Below are 16,434 nucleotides of genomic sequence, written 5' to 3'. Positions count from 1 at the left end.
ACATCGTCGGAAAGTTTTACCACGTGTTGTAACGATATGCACGGGTCATGTCTGTAGGAAAAAACAAATCGGATTAATACTATGAATGTCTAATGATAATAAAATAATACGACAAATACGAAACTGTAGTTCATTTTCTTTATTATTGTGAGACGACCCATTTCCTTTGACTGAAGTCACCGTCTTAAATCACAAATGTCTAGTATCTACTAACGTCACTATAAGAGAGCACATGCTTTACCTAGACAAGACCAAGGTCACATTTAAAGACACGCTGCAAATATATGTAATTAAACACAAGTGAAACCTCTATGAAGGTAATTGAATATTCTAATGTATTGGACAAAGCATCATAACTTTAATTAAAGAAATAAGAAGTGTCAGCGGGCTTTTATATAGTATATTATTCACGATGACGTAAGCGGTCCAGCAAAGGGTATAGTGACCACTTGAGCGGGCATTATCAATTATGCTTTTATCGGACAGCTTACATTTAGCAGCGTGTGGCCGCGAGGAATATTCTACAAAACAGTTTTTACTTAAAACTTTCTTATTCAAAAATATAATTTCCTTCCTCCTTTATTTTTTTCCATAATGTTCTTATTAATGCAAGTAAAGTATAGGAAATAGCACCTTATACTTCGGATCTTATAGAATTATAGTAACCTCAGCCCAAAACATTGAGCTTTCAGCATTGTCTATTAAATGTTTGCGGTCGCTATGTATATGTTCGTGTTCATACAGAAATTAGAAACTTCGACGGGAGCGATAGCGACCGGAGAATGTTTCTAATTTCTGCAAAACAGCTACGGATGAATACTTATCAAACTTTTTTTGGCCTCATTAATATTCATTTTATTACGACACTACCAGTCCGCTTTATTAATTAATTTCCTGAATTGTGGGTTTAAATTTGACCTTATAAATATTCATGATTTACAGACAGACGGACAGACAGACGGACAGACAGACAGACAGACAGTGAGAAGTAATCCCTATACAACAAGCACGTAACTACTATATAAATAAACGATTTATTTTTTGCCAGTACATTTCTTCGCATTATATCAGCTCGACTTGTGATGTATGTGTTTGCATTTTATTGCTTTGTTCAGTCTTAAAGAAAATGTTTCTTCTGATATCCCAAAATCAGGAAACTTAATTAACTCACGCATCTAGTTTCCGTACAGGCATCAAAACATGTACAGGCATCAAAACATGATTAAATTCATCGATATGTTAATTGTCACACAATTATACTTTAATCGATTTAAAAACGAACACTAAACATCATCCAAAGGATATATCTTTCAATACAAGCATTTTAGTGAATATAGGTGAGTAACGTCTACTTGTTACAGCAAATACATGTAATATAAAAGCTTGAATATCCTGTACAACAACGATTGTCTTATCTACAAAGCTTCAGTGGACAAATATTACTCACTCCAGTTTAATTGGTTTGTAAATGAACATAGAAAACAGCCAAATAGAATCGCGAATTGTATTTGCAAAATACTACAAAATAACAAGATAGCTAATTATTGTCTCCGGTGGTGTCATTGAACCTTTAGTATAATGGGCTTTTACTGAAACTTATTTACCATTACTAAATGAAGAATTTCAAATTGTAAGTGAAACTGAAAGGAAAACGGCACATTAATATTTTTTTTTAAAAGATGCTTTCGCAAGCAGATATCTTTAAAAATTGAAGCATCAAATCGTTTTGTCTTTACAATAAATAGGTCAATTTTCTTAAAAAAATTCAGTATTCATAATTTTGATAATTATTTCTTAAGAGTATTTGAACAACTAGTAAACAATCAAATTGACCTATAGTATCACCAGAAACGATATACTGCTGTGTAAAAAAATCAACACAATCTATAAAGTTCTGTATTCTATTGAAATTTCATGGACTCTTTTAATTTACCACTTTCGATATCTTATAAACTGTTCGAACGTCAATATAAAAGGAAAGAAACGGAACAGTCCAATTTTATAGGATCCTGTTGAAACTATTGTCGAAGAGGTTAACAATGAGCGTCACAACTGTGTTTCTAAACTTTTTTGCTCATATTCGAATGTTTTTTTCTTTTTACAACTAGGAATAAAAGCTTTTATAAGATTTTTCCTCATTTCCGGTAACAGTGTAAAATACACAAGCGCCTTATATGCAAAGTTGATTTTAAACAATTCTTCAAACAGTTTGAGAAAAAGTGCGTCTTCAAATGTTACGTGATAATCACCATTTAGGAAAGTTACACGTGATTTTATGACACTGTGTGGTATAAACAAAAACGCATAGACCAAAGCTACTATCACAGACACCAGAGTCAACCGCTTGCTCTGAGATACCATTCTCAACCTTTTCCGTAACAGTTTGTCATAATTAGCCGCACTTGAACATGAGGGACATTCTGTATACTTTGCCATCTTTTTCGAGTTCAATTTTACTTCTAGAGTCACCATTCGAGTTTTTACCGTCAATGTACCATCGTTACATTTCATATTAGAGGCACAGAGAAACGTTAGTAAAGGCAAAATAAAAAATAAGCACAATGCTACAGGGAGAATAAATGCCAAGATAGTATCAATTTTTCTCATTATCATAATGTCCTTGGTGTGTTCGTATATTAACATGCAAATATTTGTTCCCTGGATATCATATACTCCACTTGTCCATGTATGATATAAGTGTCCAACCACAGAGAAAACAGAAATGACAGTGATGTAACATTTCGTTCTGAAAGCGTTCAGATATTTTTCAGCCGTGTCTGGTCTATAACAAAAGCAAAGCCGTTCAATTAGCAGCATTACTATAAACCAACTAGACAAAAATGTTGTTAAAAGGTTTAGATAATAAACAATCTGGCAAAATCCTTCTGTATTATAAATATCTACCACACGGATTGATACCCAAGGAATCGCCATGGCAATAAGATACAACGTATCGACGATACCAATTGAGAAGAAATAACAGCAAGCCGCAACCTTTTTGAGTTCTGAGTTCCGAATGGTGATAGAGAGTATCAAATTAAAAATAACTCCAACTGTGAGTAGCGTAGGTACTCCAAACTCATCTAAAACATATATAAAATCCACTAGAAATTTCATCGAATCGCTATATTGAGCATGATGAAGCGTATAATTGTCCAAAGAAAACGTCGTGTTTCTTTGTAAAGAACCATTTTCCCTAATAAAATGGTCATGTGACCATGATTGTTTCGGGAAATCTCTACTTGTTGATTGAAGATCATCCATATTGCCATCTTTTTACACCATAATAAAATATATCCATGTACTGTCTTTTTGTAATGCCGTCTTGGGAAAAATTACTTCCCAAAAAATGTGTGTACTAAATCAGAAAGAAGAGTCTGCTGGTTCGCTTGGTGTAAACAAATACTAGTTCACCAGTTCTTTTTTTCTATATTTTTTTTTTTGCAAATACGATAAAAAATATCTGAATTCTTAAACTGTATGTTGTAAAGAGAACATTAATCCAATTTCACTTGACAAATATTATAATTTTTTAATTACTATCCAAGCCATATAAAAGCCTGGTCAATATATTGCTATAAAGAAGCGGCATCGTGCAAAGTCTGTTGACATTTTTTTAAAGATAAACAAGTCCATGTCGTTCTTGGATAATCAACTGATTGCTTCTGCCACTGGCGTTCCTCTCCTTTCGTTTCAATTCTTATCTGTCAGAGGTCTGAAAAAAGTAAATCAGAAAACATACAAGTAATGTCAATGTTTGCACATGATCTTTCACCATAGCTAGTTTGTAAATACTTGTCTTTCTGACGAAATTAAAAAAATAGGCAAGACATAAATAATATTCTCGATTACATTATACTCCTAAAATTAAGGATATCTTTGACGAACCAACGATTTGTCGTAAATTTCAACAGCATGAAATTGATGGATATTGGATCAGCCAAAATAATATTATGAAAAAATAAGGTTTGTACTTAAATAGTTTTATCTTTATATTGTCAAGTGTTAAATCTGTTAAGAAAAGTAAAGGAAAAAAGAGATTTTATACTCCAATGACTGTTTTCAATAGTTGAAACTTCAAACCTTTTATTTCTATAAAGATATTCAGCTGCGTTGTACATGGACGCATGGCAATGCCTATTATTACTGCTCACTTTTTTGTAATGATTATTTCCCAAATGGGAGATATTCTTACAGTCAATGCAAGTGTACCACGTGATTAAGACATTGGTACTATTATATGGGTTATACCTTTATTATAGTGCATTTAAACATTAAATATTTGGTCACTTGGTTTATTTTCTAAAAATATTTTTTTCTCGATTTGGCCTTTCAGTTTACTACGAAGTGACTGTGAGAGCCAGAGAATTTAGTTGTTTGCAACCTAAAGTGCTTTCTGTGTTTAAAATATCTTTTGATTGAAATGTAAAAAATTCTAATACTCCTCGTAATTTTGTCACTATACAAAAAGAAGAAAAAACGGTATTAAACTGCCAATAAACATAGGTTAGAGACTATGTGTATATGCAGCTGTTTTTCTTTCTCCCTTGATAATCTAGTTATTGCCCAGCAATATTGACCTGGCACCTCATTAACTTTTGTAAAGGTCATTTGAATAAACACTGACCAGTATCTATCGAATATGTCGATATATTTGCTTACTTCACTCGTCAGGGAGGCGTGGTGTATTGGTATAGATGTCGGACTAATGATCTGAAGGTCACTGGTTCGATTCCTTACCAACACCAAGTTATGAATTTTTTTTTTAATTATTTGCAAGAATTAATTTGAAATCGGTTTACTAAAACTGGTTTTATAATACATTTTAAGTGGTGTTTTAACACAGTCATATATTTTTATTTTATTATAGTATCTTTCAACGTTTCTCTTTTTGACATTATGCAATCGTATATACTTTAGCGCATACACGCTATAAAGATACAACACAGATATTACATGTTGTATCGTTGTAACTATATAATAAAGTCAAGTATAATAACAAAGTCAGATATACATATATATACAGTTTATTTACAAGACTAGTAATATAAAGATATGATCAAGCGATCTTACTACAAGTGTAGCTGGTCAACGACTGCCGGATAATTCCAGCCAGGTTACATGTATAGACTAGCAATAGTCTGTTCCAAGATAACAGTATGGTAAACATAGAGTGTAGGACAAAAGCCCCCCGGACGAAAGCCCCCCCCCCCCGTCTAAAAATGACAAGGTGGACAAAAGCCCCCCCATGAAATTTACACATAGGACAAAAGCCCCCCCCCCCATCAAAAATACAGGTAGGACAAAAGCCCCCCATCTTTTTCCACACGCACAGGTGCTCAAATTCATCAAATTTCACACAAACTTTTAAATAAAGATGAAAAGAATTTGTTTTTATGTTTACTTATAATGTATATATTGAAGTGTTAACAAAGTATATGATACCATGAAATAATGCATGCATGCGATACCGAATTCATTGCTTTTCATATACACAACAAGGGTCAGAAGAGTAGTAATGTTTACTCACTTTTGTAAAGGGATCAAATTAATATCCTTAGCACTATGTCACCTACATGTGATGTCCATACATATCTTTTAAACACATAAAAAAACACAACTTTAATACACTTTATGTAAATTTGATTAACCATGGGGGGGGGCTTTTGTCCTACCTTTACTTTTTTATGGGGGGGGGGGCTTTTGTCCTATGTGTAAATTTCAGGGGGGGGCTTTTGTCCACCTTGTCATTTTTAGATGGGGGGGGGGCTTTTGTCCGTGGGGGGGGGGGGCTTTTGTCCGTATCCCGTAAACATACTACATCTCCCTTCTTTAAGTATTAAAAAAAATAATATTCTAGTAATATCAGAAATCAATTCATAATTGTAATAAGGTGTAAAACAAGTAACACAATGTTTTCTGTACGAAATCTGCTGTGGTCATAGTATTATTTTTACAATAGGTTTATCTCTTAGATTTGGTTTGCTAAATTGCTAATCATGGTCACGCAACTACATAGTTAGGTGAAGAAGCAGGCGCTTGTTTTGGTTGAGTCTATTATGTTTTGTTTAGGGGGTTGAGTTGTCATACACAAATTTACAATTTATATGCATTTATTTTTTTCCAATGATTGTTATTATCTTAAATGCTTCTGGGATTGTTGTTTTATCAATTCATTTGTAAATAAGATTGTTATATGTCTATTAACGGAATAATTTTAATGAACACGAAATTAGTTCACACCTACATTTGTATTGGTAACGTGATGGTTTAAGCCAATGAAAACACGTCAATATTATTATACACAGGCAGACAAAAAGTGTGCAAAGAGTAAATCGATAATCTTTATGTAGCCAGCAAACTTTGAATTGCAAGTATTTTTTCATATCTTTTCGGCAGGATAAACTGTCCAAGGATTCGTATCGTAAAATGGCTGCCATTTACAGTATGAAGTGATTATCCCAAGCACCACCGCGACTTAGCGCGGGAATTTTAATTATAGCTAACCTCGGCGCGTATACCTTTTTCATATTTTATTGTAATAAATATTTACAAACTGTGTCTTTCGGGTTTTTTTATCAATATACAACCAATAATGATGTTAATATGAATAATTAATCATATCTCAAACCTGCGACTATGATTTACAAGAAATTCTACCTTAAGTGTATTAAAAAGGTTTTTAATTTCCTGTAATTTTATTTTGTGATTATGCTTCAAAGCAGTCAATTGACCGTGAATTTTCTTTTCATATTTTGATTTCCTTGAAATCATTTTTCTCATCTGAAGGCATGCAACTTTAATATGGTGATACATTAATTACATTCCATGAAAATGTTTAAAGATATAAAATATCTCATGACATGTTTGTTCATTTTACATTACACCTTTAATTCAGCAAACATAAAGTCTTCACAAAAAGTAGTATGCAATCGTACCTATATTACATACGAATGTATGTAATATTTTTCTTGTTATATATCCTTTAAATAACAAGAGTTGTCTTTAAAACTTCATTAAATGCCGTTTTATTGTTAAAATAACATGTCTACAACATTAAAATTTTTGGCCGTCACAAAAATGATAAAATAAAAAAGTTCTCTGAAAGGGATTTTTTTCTTTTTATTTATCTTTTAAATAACAAGAATTGTTTTTAAAACTTCATTAAATGCCGTTTTATTGTTAAAATAACATTTCTACAAAATTAAAATGTTTGGTCGTCAGGCCGCTGGGCCGCCAACTTCACAAAAATGAGAAAATAAAAAAGTTCTCTGAAAGTGATTTTTTCTTTTCATATATCCTTTAAATAACAAGAATTGTTCTTAAAACTTCATTAAATGAACCCCATAAAGTAACGTTTTTATCATATTTATAACATTTCTACAACATTAAAATTTCCGGCTAGAGATAAAAAAAAACTGACAGGTCGCTAGAGATAAAAAAAAATCTGTCTAAATGTTTTTTTTATGTAACTTTTAAATGGTAAGATATGTCTTCTTTATGCCGCTGGGCCGCCAGCCGCCAACTTCACACCGCTGGGCCGCCAGGCCGCCAACTTCACACATTCTAACATTCCGGAGTTCTGTGTATAAGTAATTAGACTTTGCTAAAGTAGTGAGCGAGAGCTGCACAAAATTACGAAAAACATTGTTCAGGTTATCTGACTGCGGTGTACAAAGTGACGGCTTACATCCTCTAACATCGAAACATCTGTATGAAACTGTTGTTTTATCAAAGGCCCTATATGGCTGTGAACTTTGGAATGTGCTATCACAGACAAATCCAGCTACTAGAGAGAGCACATAGAATAGATACTGTGTTAAATATATTCAAATGATGCCAAAATACACGAAAACAGAAGAAGCCCTGTAAATCGAGAAAATGACCCCAAAGTGGGTAAATATGCTACATATCAACGCACTTTGTGTTCCAGAGTTCTGGAGGTGTCAACTGAGTTCTGCTTAAATACTGACCTACTTATGTTCTGCGACATTGAAATGTTTGAGGTGAAGTTCGAGATGACGGCCGATACTTTGTTTGATGCTTAAGTGATAAAAGTTTTTCTTTCATGATGTATAAAATTATTATTGTTTTGTTACATCATTATTTCAGCCTCATGATAAATTTTTTAATTCCGTGTTTCATTTTTTTACTTATTATTTTATTTACATTCATTAAAATGTATCCAATGTATCCAAAGCACATAACTGGTTTCATTTGCAGATCAAGGATTGAACATAAGTTTAGACTGAAAGTCTTGAGATCCATACCTCAATTTTTTTAAAATACAGTCAAACTTGTGTTAAGCGACCGCGCAAGGGAAACACCCAAAACGGTCGCTTAATGAAACGGTTCTTTAAGACAGTCAGCATGATATAAAAGTCAAAATTTATAAATGAAATCTTTCTTATGAAGTGGGAATGTTTTTCAACTTCATTTTTATATAAATGTTGAATAATTAGTACGCTCCGATAATCTTAATGGATGCAAATGTAAAAATAACTTTCTGATCTTTATTGACAAATTACGTACATGTTTGACATTTTTTCCAGAATTTTTTAACTTCTCCGTTGTTTTTCCATGTCTCCAACACGAAAACCCTATTAGTGGAGATGTTTTCTGTTCTGCATTTTTTCATTTGAAATAAACAAACTACATCTAACTGTTACGATTAATTTAATTTCTGATCTAGTTCAAGGTCAATTCAATGCAGTCTAAATGTCAACAAGCGAAGCGTATACACCATCTCAGTAGGGGCGGAGCGTTGCATTGTTTATCCGATATTATTGGATAATACACGTCACGGGTATACTTAACTTCATTTGCATACGCTAAAACGGTTTGGGAAATAGAGTTTTTCACACGTTTATTTGTTGTGTACACTTGTGACATTACGAGGTGGCGTTCTCTAAAATGGCAATTACTTGACAGGTAAAACTGGTCGTTTAATGAAATGATTGATCTCATTTAGGTGACTCATTAGCGGTCGCTGGTCGCGTTGAGCAAAAGTCGCTTAATACATTAAAGATATAGAGAGAAAATAATCGGGGGGAATGTAAAGTGGTCGTTTAAGACAAAAGTCGCTAATACACGTGGTCGCATGGGCAAGTTATAGACTGTAGCACAATTTTATGCATAGTATAAAAATCCCCCGAGGCGGGGGACGTTGGTAACTCTGTTACAAATTCTTGTATAGGATATCGACCGAGTACGAGGTCTTTCTGATTAGGAAAGACCTGGTCACGAATTTCATGTAACACCGAGAGCTCGTAGCGCTCGAGGTGTTTCATGAAATTCGTGACCAGGTCTTTCCTAATCAGAGAGATCGATGTACGAGGCCGATATCCAACTTACACACCGTTAGACCTATATTTGCTTGAAATTTGATGAAATGCACAAATATTATTTTTAACACAACGCATAAACAGGTAAACTTTTATTAACGTTCTGCTTAAATATAATATATACTTTGTTTTCCCCTTTAAAATAAAAAAAAAAGCTAAATGTGCAATTTGTCAATAATAAAGTGAATAGATCTGTTATAAAAAGTATGTTAAAGAATGAATAATTATGTTGATAGTATTTCGTATCCGACAATTCAGATTCTACTAGGACATTTGCTCCCGGACCTTTTTTCCCCCGGACGCCCCCTTTTTTCCCGTTGTGACTTGTCATCTCGTGTATAGATTTTATGTTTGCCAATGAAAACATTTTAGTTATGGATGCTATTTTGACTTTCACAAATTTGCGCGAGAGTTTTTGTGTATTTAAGCACAATGAAATTTCGACAATAGGCGATGAATTATGGTAGCAAACAATTCAACAATAAAATATTTTTTAAAACAGGGAGGGGGGGACAAATGTCTGCCCCTTCCAAAGATATGAGGGGGTAGTTGACCGCCATTGCAAAAAGGGGCAAACTAGCGAGGGGGCAACTGTACGAAGGGCAATGTGTGGATACCCAGCATACCACGAAAGACTTACATATGTATATTGCTGGCAAGTGTGAGATACATGAACCGAAACTATATTTTATAGATTATAAAGTGTTCTAGAATAAAACATGATCGTTCATCATAAAATGTTTTAAACTAAATCACTTATAACTTTATTAACATTTTAAAATGGTCATGAGTATGATGTGATTTCTGCTATATAGTTTCATACATATGAACTTGAAGCGTTCATTTTGTTATATTATGAACTTAATGACAGAATTACAATTACTTAAAAAATTACGCGATTAAATAAATGTTAAATGTGTCCTAACTCTGATATGCTATCCATTATTTTTATTGAAAAGATTTAATATATGGAATTAGGGATGCTGGAATAATTGCTTAGTTAAAAGGGTTTTAATTTTTGATTGCATTTCATGTTTTCTTTGTCGCATAGGCAGGTCTATTTTTTCATGTGTATTTCATGACCGGGTCTGTCTGTCTAGAACTGACCTGTGCACGTGCAAAATATAGACCTCATTACGGACTTTCTTTTGTTTAAACAGGTCTATCCGAAAAACATAGAACTGTCACAAACAATAGAGGAGGTGTGTAAGTATAAACATGGTTTTGGATACGTATTTGAAACTCCGTTAACAGCAAATGTGACCCACTTTATATCTCTGTAGTGATACATTCACACAAAATTGAAGTAGCGTTTTAGAGAGCAATCAAGTATTACATTTCATTTATATAATAAAAATTTAAAACACCAATTTGAAAATGCGGTTATGTTAAAGTATTTTATGTAAATAAACTAATAGATCTGTCATTACAAAGTTGTTTTGAGCGAAATAAAATACAATTCATGTTTTGTTCTGTTAAATATGTTCCTACTGTTTTACTTTAACAAGGTAGTAACTCTTTGAAATAGGGTTGCGCGAAGAAGAAGTTTTAGCATCTGCTTATTGAGTAGCTCTATAAGTTACCCTAACTGAGCAACTGAATATTCATGTTAGAATTTTATTAGTAATCCATTATAAGAAACCAAGTTTGTAGAGATTGATTGGATCTGTCCATTTTTATTCGATTCATGACACGTTTTGGCTAACATATCTTGAATTAGTATGTCAATAGTCTACAAGCGAGGTTTTACGCACGCGTAAAATGGCAACGAAGGAATGGTCAGCTGTGTACTGCATAGTGTTGTTGAAATTAAAGGGGTAGCAACACGAATATTTCGTTACGTCGTACTAGTAGTAAAAAGGTTTTTTTTTGACGTACTAGTAGTACTAGTAGTATTTGTTTTATACGTTGACAATACGGGTATGGTTTAGTCAATGCCGTATTATGCCAGAAAATCCGACACCATGTATCTTAGAGCAGACACGCTCGTACTGGTTTATCCTAATGTGTGTGTTTTGGACATTAATTAATTTTATCCCAATTTAACGGCATATAAACTTTTAATAAGCAAATGATCAACAGTAAAAAATCAAATTTGAGCATAAATATTGTATACATGCATCAGACATTATTTATAACAAAATTAATGGTGTAATCATAAACAATTCCATATTCAAGTCATCAAATCCGTAACTAATTCTAATCAAAACACACACGCACGCACGCTCGCACGCACGCACGCACGCACGCACACACACACACACACACACACACGTGACCTCGTTATACTACATTAAAGGCAGCTATTAAAGTTTTTGAAGCCACAGCACAATGAAAATCATCTAATAAGAAAAATTAGGAAACTTTAAAATATATATACATTTTTTTTCCAAAACAATTTTATTTCCTGGTTTCTAGATAGAATGAAACTAAGTAAGAAACTTTAAATTGGTCCTGAAGTGTAAGGCTGATGAATGTGAATCTTACCATGTACGTTTGTTTCGTAAAGTAAATGATGTCATTCAGCAGTAAATTGTGCTTGGTTTTCATAAGAATAATTGTTACATGGCTAGGGAGCCATGGAAAGCACTAGTAGGATCTCAGTTGCATCCTTGGTGAGTCATTTTCCGATATTTTTGTTTTCATAATCGTATATTTGTGTAAGAAAATATAAAAAGAAATTGTAATGATTTTAATCATGGGTCATATTGAAAAATAAGATTGCTCCTATGATTGTTCTTAAAAGATATGCAATAATACCGCATTGAGCATTAATTTTCGTTAAAATTCTTCACTCAAGTAAATTTTGTATTTTTAGGAATTTGTTTATATTCATCTTAAATATCTCATCTATTGTCATTTTTTTTTTGTCTTCTCTTATTAAACATTCTTTCCGTTTCGTGAAAATTAAAAGACAATGTGTTTAAACGTGTTTGGTGTATCTATGTTCTGCACAAGATGTATACTTTTCTGACAAAATATGTAATATTTTACCACAAGATTCTTTTCCTCCGATCTAAAATAATAGTTTGACATTCCGAAATCTTCTTTCCTAATTTATTTGTTCAAATTGATTTCATTCGTTGATTCTAAAGCTTTTACCTGTTTATAAGTGAATTGTTTTTCAAAGCACTATCTACAAAAGAAGTATATTAGTTTATTTAATTTCAAACGAAAATATACCCTTAAAGTTTTGAACTTCAGAAATATCTTTAAAAATAAAGTAATATTGTCAGCAAACTGCGTTACTTTGCGGTGCTCAAAGAAACATTTAGCCTTTGAAATGATTTTTTTTCTTTCTGTACATATTTTCTTATTTCTATTTATCATAATTATTTTATAATTTCTTTCTGTATAATGTTGTAATAAGGTATTTAGAGAATTCAATTGATTGTCATCTTAAGTGAAGAAGAGCTGGAAGTGAAATAATTTGTAATAAAGATAGGAAAATGCAAAGAAATTGTATTATGATTTTTATACATTATTATGATAATACTTAATCACTGTAATTGCACTTATTGCAAAAGCGCACACGTTAAAAATGCCTCAGCTATGTCGCCAATGAGAAACGTTTTGGAAACTGTAGTTAATATGACACTAAAAAAACAAAAACAAAAAACATAAAAAAAACATTTGAAAGGTAGAATGTTAGCATATAAGGCTTAATAGCCCTGTTATAATGGTGACAAAATGAAGTGTTGATAAAACCTTTTTCATTACCTTGCGGTATTTTAATCTGATAGTTATAGCACAGGATAATACTTAATCCATCTGAAAATCAATGCCAAACAGTAACAACAAAAATGTATCTAGAGTATGACTCAACCACTTACTTTGCAAATACAATGTAAGTTTTAGAAAGTTCAAATAGTACTCGACCGCCGCGCCATCTAAGCATAAAAAAGTTTCATCTCGCAGATGACATGAAAGTTTTCTTCATATTGAGACAAACTTTCAAAGACCCGTCTATTTTTTATTTACTCTTCATCAAATACATGTATGCATTCGGAACTGCCTCGGCTATTATCTATAATAACCTCGGAAACAATACGTATTGAAAGTAGTTCTACCACGTGGTTTACAGATGTAAACAGAAACAGAGATAATGTAAAACGAATGTATATATTTGACATCTAATGTTTGTTCCGGTACTCTTCTGCTTGAAAATATGTCTGACAACAATTTGTAATTTTAATATGCCCATTGATGTTCAATTTTAAACAAATCCGACTAAATGTCAACAGGTTGGTTTTTTGTACTTTCGGTTTCTACAGCCATATTAGTAAATATATAAATAATTTATTGTTTGCTTTTGTACCTATGAATTCACTTATTTTAGGTGGACTTTAACTACATATATTGGAAATAAACTTGTCAACAACTCCCAGCATTAAATTACTATTTGTTTACATGTTCACTGTTGTACAGCGTCCACCGGATATAGCCCCTAAAACAACGAAAACGAAAGTAGAAACCTTCACACTGAGTACACCCAAGATAATGTTTTTACTTATTTCTTCATCATAACTTCATTGATTTTTTCAAACTAAACAATTTTGTGAAGCTAAATGGTTCTTGTTTTAGAGCAATATTTGCTTTTGTCTGCAAATTGAATACTTTTTGTTAAATTGGTGATGAATTGTAGCGTATTTATTGACATTTGCGAACTATGTTGATATTTACCACTAAAACCAGCCCAAAACGCATTTGCTGTATCGAATTCCGCCGTAAATACAAACTACAGCCATCCCTCTACTTATATTTGAGTTTTCACCCTTCAACTTGGGCTGCTTTTAACCAAATTTGCGAAAAACGACATTGCCTTGTGTACAGAGTCTAGCACGGATGTGTACGGGGTGTAGATGGCAAACTGTTAGCGATTGTACGGGGTGTAGTAGGAAAACGAATGTCATTTTCTGCAAAATAAATTCAGTACCTGAGCATATACACGTACGCTGATGAAGAAATAACGTTTAATGTCGGGAGCAGGGATTGTGAAGTGAATGATATTAATTTTATAAAAGATGAAAATGTTTAAATTGTAAACATGTTACGCAACATGTTTACATATTAATTGCAGTAAACAGTTTCCGTCCTGCTAATCGTGACTAAAAGTTAATTTTAGGGAAATCGTAAAACTCAAAAGACCACAATTTCATTCCATAGTGGTAGAACATTATGTACGTACAGCAAATTCTATAATTTGTCTTAAACAATTTCAAACCATGTTTTTTGGTTATGCTTGATCTAAACTTGTTATATTGGGTCACTGCAGTGGGCGTTACCCTGTATGGTTGGAAAATTTCCTAATCTAGGGGCATGGCAAACTTGAAAATATCAAACGCTCGCTCAAATATCCTAGTGTTTTACTTTATTTATGTTGCCACGTACAGATCTATATTTAGCTGGTCTTAAGACTTCATTGAAAAACAAACAATATGTTAATATTTAATGAGGTTTGGTAAAATATCTGCCTTGATTAGTTAGGTTAATCATTAGATTTATCTTTTGTGGCTATAAAGTCTTTCATATTTGTTTTGCAGTCAAACTCGGGTGGCCTCACTTGTGATTTCGATATTGTTTAATAAATACAATGCTGCCGCTTATGTTGCTGCTTTTTCTAAAAAATATAATGATAATGATGACTATTCAATGATGATGATGACGATGATGATAATAATGGTATTTTATGTTTTCAGTTCAACAATGCCATACCAATGTACAGAGTGTGCAGAGTGATATGAAACATTAAAAGAGTCTATTCGGCATATTATTACCGGTATCTTTTGAGTCGATTAATAGCTTATATAAGGCGGCTAAACTGTTTTATAGAAGACAGTGCTAATGCCGTTTTGTAGAAAATGACACTCGTGCATAATCTTTTAATTGTCTGATCAATTATCAACCTCATGTCTTATGTGTAGGCTAGTTATACATGTATATATATAAATCCCCATCCAGACCATTTCCATTTAAGCGAGTTTGTCAGAAGACTCCTCAACATGTCTTATAAATACCGACAGACACTATTCAGCTGATGGCATGACAATAAAAAATAAACGCAGCTATACTGTTAGGCTCAAAAACACTAAAAAGTTATTTTTTTTACCAAATACCTCTGTATCGTCCTCTAATCTACCCATGTTTAGTCTGAAATGAGATTATTTCCAATTAAAAATAATATAAAAGACTATACTTTAAAAATATTTGACTGCTACACACCGTACACATCTACTTAACCCTGTACATTAAACTACTACACCCCGTTCACTTAAATTTGTTTTCTTTGCTAGACTCTGTACACAAGGCAAGGCCGTTTTTTGCAAATTTTGTTAAAAGCAGTTCGAGTTGAAGGGTGTAAACTCAAATCTAAGTAGAGGGAGGACTATAGTTTGTGTTAAATGGCGAATTTTGATACAGCAAATGCGTTTTGGGCTTGATTAAGTGGTAAATATCAAAATCGTTCGCACATATCAACAAATACGCTACATTGTATCGGCAAGTTAACACAAAGTAGTTAATTTGCAGACAAAAGCAAATATTGCTCTTAAACAAGAACCATTTAGCTTTACAAAATTGTTTAATTTTGAAAAATCTATGAAGTTATGATGAAGAAATCAGTTAAAACATTACCTTAGGTGTACTCGATGTGCAGCTTTCTACTTTCGTTTTCGGTGTTTTTAGGGGCTATATCCGGTGGACGCTGTACAACAGTGATGTTTAGTTTCTAAGCGTAGGTTAGACCGAAATACCGCATCCGTTCTGTGTATTCATACTATTGTGTTCGAGGGCCTTATCCGGAGACTGACGGAAAGGGCCGAGTAGTTGCGATTGACATGTATGCTGAGGTCCTCTTTCAACATGATTCAGTTGCAACTAACAAAGTCCATGAGAAGTTTTCAATGTTGACAATAGCTTTGAGACAAAATGTCCTGTGCTTATAATTATCATTATAAACAACGTATGTGCAATTAAATCCTAAAAACCTTGTTGATTCAATATATCAGAGATATTTGAGGCATTTTGTACAACATAATGACATTTCCCTGTGGTTACAAGACTCATTTCCAAGAATGATAGTGATAATTTT

At 32.8% G+C, this 16,434-nt stretch overlaps 1 protein-coding gene across 1 annotated transcript in view; it reads right to left on the bottom strand.

Moving 5' to 3' along the window:
* Positions 1-219: 219 nt before the first annotated feature.
* The window catches only part of LOC132720563 (uncharacterized), a 28,936-nt gene continuing 12,721 nt past the window's right edge, over positions 220-16,434 (bottom strand). The window contains exon 2 of the mRNA XM_060704720.1: positions 220-3,715. Within this exon, the coding sequence (XP_060560703.1) occupies positions 2,047-3,264 (1,218 nt within the window). The 5' untranslated portion in view covers positions 3,265-3,715 and the 3' untranslated portion in view covers positions 220-2,046. The remainder of the gene's footprint in view (positions 3,716-16,434) is intronic.

The sequence above is a fragment of the Ruditapes philippinarum genome, unplaced genomic scaffold (genome assembly GCF_026571515.1).
Source record: "Ruditapes philippinarum isolate M1 unplaced genomic scaffold, ASM2657151v2 ctg366_1_1_1_1, whole genome shotgun sequence".
NCBI classification, from domain to species: domain Eukaryota; kingdom Metazoa; phylum Mollusca; class Bivalvia; order Venerida; family Veneridae; genus Ruditapes; species Ruditapes philippinarum.
This window is presented reverse-complemented; position numbering and strand designations above follow the sequence as displayed.